Raw genomic sequence first — 10,000 nt, 5'->3', positions numbered from 1 at the left:
GCGCGTCCCAGCGGGGGTTGGGCGTGGTGACATCATCGCCCAACATGTGGCATGATTCACGAAAGAGAAATTCCAGCCTCGACACACGTTTTAGCACGAGTCTCCACCGGCACCGGCTCGCACAACGCCTCTAGTACCTTCCCGAGATGCCGTTCTACGCTGTTGCCAGGGGACACAGCCCAGGAGTGTACACTTCATGGTGAGAACTGCGATTTCGGGAGGTTTTTGGGGGTATTTATGCGGGTGAGAATGGCAGTGGAGGCTGGGGTCGTTATGAAGGCGGAAGTTAAGGTTCCGGCTCTGCCCTTCAGCATATGTTGACGTGGCACTGTAAGAGGGTGAATGCAGTGGCGTTGGCGTGGCTCTTTTGGCAATGAGTTGCGCTGAATTGCCGGCCGCGGAATGGCAATGTCGGAAATGTGATTGTATTTACGACCAATCATCATGCCATAGGTAAAGTGACAGGCACGGGCGTTATGTGAAAGTTGAAGCTGACAGCTCAGAGAGTCATTTGGTTAAGTTATTTTATCTTTTGAATGTTGTCGTTGACAGAGTTTTGATCATGTAGTTAGGTGAAATTAGAAGCGGTTGCTAGGCTGATAACAATGTTACTTCGTCCGTCCTTTTATTGCTCCATATGAGATGTATGGGTGACTTTGCTAGAGTTAGAGGGAAAAAATTAAGATTTAATTCATATGTTGCCATGGATAGATCAGGCCTTTCAAATCCATGACAGTCGTTCAAAATCATACTTTGGTAAATGTTCAATATGTAGTTTTGATCAGCTTCTCAAAGGTATTCTGAATAAATGCCTAATAATTTTTGTCACTAAAGCAAAATCTTAACTCATTGGCGACGGGTATAGAAAATTTTTAAAAATCTACACTCTGGCGAACCGCGGCAACGCGGCCAACCCAAAGCAGCATGAATTTGGTACATCAAGCCGAATCATTGCCTCGGGGCGCTTTGGCGCGCCGCGGCAGTGGACAGCCGCACGCCACATTTCAGGCGTATTGTTATGACGCCTTTAGGCGCGACCCGTTGCCATTGGGTTAAATTAAACCCCTAGTACCAGTAGAATATAACGGTATCAGAAATCTCTCGGTGTCACTGACTCAGGTGACCGTTCTGTCATACGACCCAGGAGTTCGCTACATGTAGTGGAACTTTCCATTCGACACTAGCGCATCGCAACGCTTAAAGCTCTACCTGGCATGATGAGTTGGTTTGTTATGACAACTGTAAGGATGGCCCAACAGATATGGGTTAAACAGCAAGACGTGAATCTGTTATAATTCATTTTGCTTCAACTATTCATTTTTCCATTTCATTTATATCTCCAGTATTTGTTCTGCCATTAACAGTAAGTGCAGACCTTCCCCTTTGAAACTAGTTTAAATTAATATTTCTGAGACTAATAGTTTATTCACCACAACCAATAAAAAAAAATTATTGTAAAACATCCATGCAATCAGTAAAATAAAATATACATGCACAGAAAGTAATGAAAGGAGAACTTTCTGCAAAAGGACTAATAAAAGAATATAAAAAAGTCAAGCACAGGCTTTGCTTAAACCTTATTATGGTTGTAATAATTAAAGAAAGTTTCATGTCTTGTGGCAGAGAAAGTATCTAGAAGAGTTAACTACTACCATATGGACCCCGAAGTTGATAAGTTTGTGTTGATAAATAAAAAATAATAATTAAGATATCAGGTACCAGCATTTGCATTAGAAGTGGTTGAGTAACCATGTGTGAGTGGTCAATTTCAGGGGTGTGGCCAGGGGATGGCATGTGCCACCTATGGAATCTGACTGACCACTTATCACCACATTGCCTTTAATATTTGGCACTATATTAATAAACAGTTTATGGCTGGTGAAGAAAGAATGGTAAATTAATACTATTCTGATGTGTGTGCATGCATGTATGCATGCTGGCATGCGTACACTACTTCATGCTGCCCAGTAAATAAAAAAACGATATTAATAATGCCTAAACCAACCACAGATATTAATTATCTTAAAGACCTAGTAGCTTCTTGTTTCTTGATTTTAGTCTTCTTTGTAGTCATTACAACTCTATGCCTCAGCAGTTTTCCATATTAATATATACTACTGTTACTGTTAGTCCCATTAATTAAATGTTGCCAGGAAAATGCTGTGCTCATTTTTTATTTTTTTGTGAAATGTCTCTGCAAGGGCTTCAATTAGTAGACCTTGTGACATTTCCGGATTTCACCTGTCCTTGAATTTGCAGGATTTTTTTCTTTCTTTCTTCTTCTAATGCTATGAATATCGATGGTGTTATTTTTATTATAGACATTATAATTATTATAATGTTATAGGCATTAGTAACAGCATTATAAGATAACATAAATATTTTTGAAAATCATGGAAAAGGTTAAACAGGCAATACAGGCAGTACTCATAATTGGCTAATTGGTGACTTAGTAAAAGTGTAGCCATCTATGTTTAAAAACAATTAATAATGTAATCTCACAGTGGGCATGGTCCATACATACATGCCATGTTCGTTCGGCTTTGGGTTAATACAGTCGCTATCATTTGCTTTCCCTTCATGTATTATAGTAAAACATTTTTGCAACTCTCCCATTAGAACTTCTCTGTTATACCATTATATTGAGTGCACAATATGCCGGTAGCCTATTTTGCCCAAAATCCACATCATTATGTGTCAAAATATTGTTTTTTTCACAGTGTCACTTGAAAAATTACCCATCGTAGAATGGATAGCCTATTCCTTTTATAGTCTTAAAGGTATTGACCTAATTGTATACATTGCACCACACTTCAGGACATTGTTGCCTTGATTATTCTCAAAACATGCATGAATCATCTCCCTTTTGACCTTCTCAGGTACATTCTTGGCAGGCACAGTCTATTTTGGTTGGATAGAACATGAAAGAAAATGGGAAACATGTGTAGTATACTTAATTTCTTATCTTCAGTATTCACTTTATTGATTATTGTCAGTCCGTTATCTTTCTGTTCTGTGTGGGTGAATGATTTGTATCATTAGGAGACATTTTTGTTGGCTTCTTCTCAAGTCATCAAAGAAAATTGAGAATACAAGATTTGTCACAGTTTAACTTAGTCTTGCTCTCTCTCTCTCCCTTATGTTGATATACTCATCAAATTGACTTAAAATTTTTAGGAAATCATAATGAATTAAAAATGAAGTAAGGTCATGTTTTAAATTAAAGTATTTTGATTACAGGTCAATTAATAACATTTTGACATAATATTTCTTGATACTGAGATTGAATGTAGGATCTAGCAAAAATTAAAACTGAATTACATTTCAGGCCTGATGCCCAAGCTCAGATTAATGGCTATACGGCAGCTCGGTACAAGAAGTTTGATACCAAAGATGAAGCTGAAGAATTTGTCAAGGAAAATGCTCTCAACAAGCCAGTGGTAGACCGCCGTGAGAAGGCATCAGGCGACGCCCAAGTTGGTAAGATCGTGTTATAAGGGTTTATGTTTCTTAACCTAGTGCTCCTAGGCAACTGAAATCCCAAAAGGCCTAAAGTCTGGGTAGCATACAAATGCAGTGTGGGGGCAACCACCTTGCTTGTTTTCATGGTGTATATGCATTGGTGTATGGCTCTGATGCAGATGTAAATGATCTTACGAAGCCTTAATGATATTTTGGGCCTAAAATTCCCACAATCATCCAGCCACCATGGTACAAAGTCTGCATATTAGAAGAATTACACATTACTAAGGTCACAACATACACGTCCCCAGTAAATCAGTAAATTTGCCTGGAGGTAATGAATTAAGATGTACAAGGTTTATTATTCAGTTATATGCAAGTAGCTGATTAAGAGAAAAATCAGTAATGATTTCTGTAATGAGTTGTTGTTTTTTTGCTTCAAAACCAGAATGTTTAAATGAATATTGATATTTGTTAAGCTTGTCAACAGTTCCTTCCTTTTGAATAAAAGTCTCAAAAAAGTCCCTTTTGCAGAAGGCAAAAGAAAACGAGATGATGACGAGGAAGAAGAAGAAGGCCAGGGAGAGAAGAAGCTGCATGTGGACGAAGGAGAAAAGAAAACCGAGGATGGCTTATCTTTAGATGACGAAGGCTACCTTGTTGTTTACTCTGTTGGAGTGTGCGAGTTCCATGGAAAGAGTGGGCAGAAGTCTGGCTGCGGCGTCTTCTTTGCTGAGGATCATGAGCGGTAAGAAATTCTGTTTTATCTTCAGTATAAAACAGGCACATTGTAAAAAACAGTGTAATGCTAATATAGCTATTTCCTTTGACATAAATATTAAGTATTTCATTGTGTGTGTGTGTGTGTGTGTGTGTGTGTGTGTGTGTATATGTGTGCGCAACATATGTATGTCCATTTGCGCACACGCGCATGTGTGCATCCACATGTGAATACATTTATGCATAAGATGTAATAGAACATTTATAAAAATAATGACACTGATTTTAATTTGGTCCTAATAATCCTGTAATATTCTGGAGGGATGATGATAACAAGGATAGATTTATGAGGGCCCGTGGTCAAACTAATAAGCTAAGGCAAATCATGCTTCAGGAATGTGTCCGTGCCTTTGAAGGGGAAAGCCTCCAACAACGCAGCAGATATTCAGGCAGCCACTCATGCACTCATAACTGCTAAAGCTGCTGGTAAGTATCACTTGCAAGATAGATAATGTGCAAGATTTTAAATTTTACTTCCTTGACTCTTTTGCTGGTGATGTATAATTTTCACTTCTATGGCAGGAGATTTATATCACTTTATTATGAAATCATTTCATTGAACTGACTTTTTTTTTTCTTTCTTTCTTTCTTTCTTTTCCTTTCTTTTCTTTTCTTTTTTAGCATTTGAGATTTGTTTATCAGGTCTTGTGCAACCTGCTCAGATTTATTCCACAATTATATACACTTTTCTTTGGTGATAGTTAACTTCTAGATCTTATACCCTCCATTTCATCAATAACATTACACATTTATACAAAGGTATCTAATAAATGCAGAATAGCTAACCCACACTAGGTTTAACATGATAACTAGAATATATATATATATATATATATATATATATATATATATATATATATATATATATATATATATATATATAGTAGAGGGCTTGTAGTTGATATGCATCATATAATATTAGGGAAAGTTTGTTAGTTAGTATTGAAATGGAATTAGTAAGATAATTTAAGTTGCAGTAGTCAAGAACAAAGTATAGAAAAGTGAAAATATAATGTTAACCTGATATGGATGGACCTCCTATACTACATAATAAAAGTGTGGGAACCTTACCCTCACATCAGCTTTTAGTGAGGTCATGCAATGCCAGTTTAGCGATTTGCCATGTATCCCTGCTCCAGTTGTTTTATTTACTAAAGTATGATTAGATGAGCATCTTCAATTGACAAGAGGATTTTTGTAGTATGCACATCTTAAGGAACATAGTTGAAGCTACATAGATAATTTTTTATTCCCAGCTTGACATAAAAACTTGACTGTCAGGTATAAGTTGATACCCATCTGTAACAGTTATTGAGAGGAGAGTTACTGTCCTCCCCTCCACTATGGCAGAGTAAGGCATAGGTATTGGGGCTTGCTGTAGGTAATGAAGTACTCTAAAATACATGGTGTATGAAGGTGCATTCTGTTCAAGTAAAGAGTAAACAGTAAAACATGTCACAAATTCATGTTAGGAACCACATTGCATACACTCACAGACTGAAAACTTGTCAGCGTAGACAATGCCAAAAAGTCAGTGTATTGTCTTCAACCTGTTTGCAATATATATATATATATATATATATATATATATATATATATATATATATATATATATATATATATATATATATATATATATATATATATATATATATACACACACTATGGTCTCCAGCATATATTTATTCATTATTGATAAGTGTAATTACAGGATTAATTGCATAGATTTAACTTCACATTCCCCAAAAGTAAAATATTTCATTTGAATTTCCAAAAGGTCACGACAAGGTGGCAGTCCACACCGACTCACAAGTTCATGATCAACTGCATGACCTCATGGCTGAAGAACTGGAAAAAGAAGGACTGGAAGAAGAGCGACGGAGAGTCCGTGAAGAACAAGGAAGAACTGATCGAACTGGATAAGGCCACGGAAGGACTCGCCGTGAAATGGGTGAGTAAAAATAAGTTTGGATTTCTTACTATTGGAAGATGTTGAAAGGAGATATCAAATGCAAGCTAGACTTTATAATCAGTTATGTTTTTGCTGATAAGGTTAATAACTCAATTTTAAGAGGAATTTCATAACCGCCTTTGATGATGTACATTACAAATGCTAAGAAAAAAAATAAAGATATTTCGGAAGGAATGTTTCAATAACGTGTATAATAACTATATTTTTTTTTTTGCAGATTCACGTGAAGGCAAAATCAGGAATCGTCGGTAATGATGAGGCTAGGAAGCTGGCCAAGGTCGGCGCTAAGCAGTACGAAGCTGATGCTTAATACAATTATTCCATGATAAAGGGTTCAAAATTTTGTGATGTTTTACAGTTCATCACTTAGTGCAGTTTTTTCTTATTAACATCATTTATCTCTGTTGTCTCACTATCGATCGTGCAGTGGAAGAAAGAGGTTTATAATGATGGTGTTTTTTGAAGTATCTCTTGCTCAGAAGAAAGCTAAATCAAGCCAAAACAAATAATGATAAAATGTCAGATTTTCCACTGCATTTTGCTTCTTTCATAAGTATCTCATTATGCCTTCATGTCTGAATATCTGTATGCAATTCCTCACCCTTGAATTTATCCAGATGCCGATCTCCGAAAAAATTAAAGTGTCACGGGATGATGGAATAGATTTACTCCAGTCACCGTCAGTGTCAGACGTGACTCGATTGCTCCCTGCCCGAGATCTGGATAAGTAAAGGGTGCGCGAAAGCAACTTAGGTTGTGAACACTGCCAGCGATGTTATTGGTGCTACTCAGTCATTGTCTTGGCATTTAATTAGCCTCCAGAAAATAAGCTTTAAATGCAAGGTGGAAGGACATGTAATATTAAGAACAGATGGTCTATTCTTCCAGAAATAGTTCTAGTTTTATATATTATCATTATATAGTGTCAGTAAGAAAGAAAGTATGTAATGAATTAGAGGGAAAAAAAATTCCATGGTCTGGTAAAGTTGATGACCTAAAAACAATGAGGAATTATGAATAAAGTTATCCCTGTATTCTTTCTTCTTTTTCTCTCTCTTTATTTCCTTTTTCCTTCTTTTTCTTCTTTATTGTACTTCTTTTTCCTTCGTGTCCTTCTCTTACTGTATTTCCTCTTCCTGCTACATCATTATCTTCCAGTCTCATTTCCCATATTTCACCTTGCATATTTTATATAGTAACTGAGAAATAGCAGGAAATTATTGCTGTTTGGTGGCAGATGTTTTTGGTATTCTTTTATGTTTGGTTATACTTTTATTTTTACTTTTTTTGTTTTGTAAAAGGAAAGAAATTTTTCTTAAATTTAATGACCATATTGTGCAATGTATTACTTAGTATATAATTTAAAAGATAAGTTACCTTTCAAAATGTAGTTTTGAAATTATGGATACTTGAGAATTTTGTAATTAAAAAAAAAGTTAAATATCAGAGAGTATAATTATTTCACTATTAAAAAGAATTGTTTGGAAATCTAGGTAGATCACCAAGCTATTGTGGAACTGTGGAATGATTAATTTATTTTAGGGAATTATTCCTTTCTTTATTTAAATTTGTACTAAGCATTCTTTCATTAGTAATTTGTAGCTTTCATGGATGATAAAGCGAGAAATGTTATTCCAAGATTGTATTAAGAATACTCTTTATTCTTGATTATTTCATGAGATCATTTGCTCTGTATGTGTGTTTATGCCATGTTCATGTTACACTGTTTGTATTAGTCATGTTTGTTTGGAAAGTTATTCACATGATATGAATATTGTGTCGTCTGTGCATTCATTTTGACAGCTGAGGAGTGACTGATAAACGAAGGCTATTTTCCAAAGGTTGATTTTATTTTTCATGTTTTATTTAATTTATGTAATCTGTTGGCAATAAAAAGGGAAATTGCAGAAGGCTGTATTAACCTAATAGATATATGGAGATGAGTGTAAGCAATGTCATGTATGGTAGCCATTCTTCTATTAATGTTTGCAGGTATTGGTGATGGTTTTTGTGTGTTGATGCATGCAAATGATAAATAACATACTGTATGTACTTACCAAATATGCATTTTTGTGCCCCATAGTGTTGAACTGTTATACTCCATTTATTTAATTTTTGCTAACAAACTATTTGCTTTATGCAGAATAAACAAAATGTTTCCATATAGAATTTTGCAAAAGCTACCTCTTTATTGCTTTAATTAACACAGTATTGTTATTTAGCATTTATTTTCTTAACTGATGAACAAATAAGGATCTTAACCATATTTTTATTTTCAAAGTTTTGTGTATTTTTATGTTCCTGTACAAAACAAAACAAAATGTACCTCTGGAGTGTTTTCCTGAGTTAACTTTAACCTGTGTGTTATCCTATCCCAGAGGGCAAAAGATCTGTTCTTTATCTTTATTAAAAGAAAGTAAAACATACTAACTTTTATGTCCTCAATGCTGCATATTCATTAACGTTCTATGGCCATATAATGTTTTAATATTTATTTACTGTGTGTGTTTCAGTCAGTGAGTGAATGTGTGAGTGTGTGTGTGAGTGAGAGTGTGAGTGAGAGTGTGAGTGAGAGTGAGAGTGAGAGTGAGAGTGAGAGTGAGAGTGAGAGTGAGAGTGTGAGTGAGAGTGAGAGTGAGAGTGAGAGTGAGAGTGAGAGTGAGAGTGAGAGTGAGAGTGAGAGTGAGAGTGAGAGTGAGAGTGAGAGTGAGAGTGAGAGTGAGAGTGAGAGTGAGAGTGAGAGTGAGAGTGAGAGTGAGAGTGAGAGTGAGAGTGAGAGTGAGAGTGAGAGTGAGAGTGAGAGAGTGAGTGAGTGAGTGAGTGAGTGAGTGAGTGAGTGAGTGAGTGAGTGAGTGAGTGAGTGAGTGAGTGAGTGAGTGAGTGAGTGAGTGAGTGAGTGAGTGAGTGATGAGTGAGTGAGTGAGTGAGTGAGTGAGTGAGTGAGTGAGTGAGTGAGTGATGAGTGAGTGAGTGAGTGAGTGAGTCGAGTGATGAGTGAGTGAGTGATGAGTGAGTGATGATGTGTGTAGTGTTGTGTGTGTGTTGTAGTTTTGTTGTTTTTTTTTTTTTTTTTTTTTTTTTTTTTTTTTCCCCCCCCCCAAAAAGCAATTACTGTGATATGAGTTTGAGTGTAAATGTTTTCACAGTTGTTATAGAAATACAATTATTTGTTTGATTATGATACATTTCCACTTTTTTATGATATTATTATTTCTTATATTGTTGATAATTACTTGATTTTTCATTTGTTTAGTTTTATTTTTTAAACCTTATATTAGGCAAGCTTATATTATGAATATATATATCTTTAGACAAGATATTATCATTATTATTTGTATTATTGTAATTGTCATTATCATTACTTCCTGGACTCATGGAAATTTCATGGAACAAAAAAATAATAGGTATTCTTTCCTCTTTTCGTCATCCTCTTCATTCTCCTACTCTTCCTCCCTTTTGCCTCCTCTCTCCTTTTTCTTTCCCTCTTCCCCTCTCTCTCAAATCTTCCTTAAATTCACTCCTCCCCTTCCATTTTAAGCCCAACATATGCCCCCTCCTCTTCCTCCTCTTCCTACTTAAATTCACCCGCCTCCATTGCACTCTTATTCCCTTCCCACCCCTCTATTTTCTCTTTTCTCTGACCCCTTTCTCCTTTCCCCACACCCATCTTCCTTTCTTCTTTAAGTCCCTTCCATTTCCCTTTTCCTATCTCCCTTTTCTCATTAAGGCCCCATCCCCTCCCCTTCTCCCTCTCCCCTTTCCTTTTCTCTTCCTCTCTTACCTCCC

General features: G+C 36.0%; 1 protein-coding gene across 1 annotated transcript; it reads left to right on the top strand.

The window, feature by feature from the left end:
- Nucleotides 1–25: 25 nt before the first annotated feature.
- LOC125024918 (ribonuclease H1-like) lies at nucleotides 26–6,078 on the top strand (the record flags this gene model as incomplete). The annotated part of the gene is given in 5 exon segments (XM_047612690.1): nucleotides 26–199; nucleotides 3,329–3,480; nucleotides 3,997–4,210; nucleotides 4,577–4,668; nucleotides 6,020–6,078. Coding segments are annotated over 5 exon segments (570 nt in total), but the record flags the coding sequence as incomplete, so codon positions are not given.
- Between the last annotated feature and the right edge of the window lie 3,922 nt (nucleotides 6,079–10,000).

The sequence above is a fragment of the Penaeus chinensis genome, chromosome 4 (assembly GCF_019202785.1).
Source record: "Penaeus chinensis breed Huanghai No. 1 chromosome 4, ASM1920278v2, whole genome shotgun sequence".
NCBI lineage: Eukaryota > Metazoa > Arthropoda > Malacostraca > Decapoda > Penaeidae > Penaeus > Penaeus chinensis.
The sequence above is the reverse complement of the archived record's forward strand: the minus strand, read 5'-3'. Positions and strand labels throughout refer to the sequence as shown.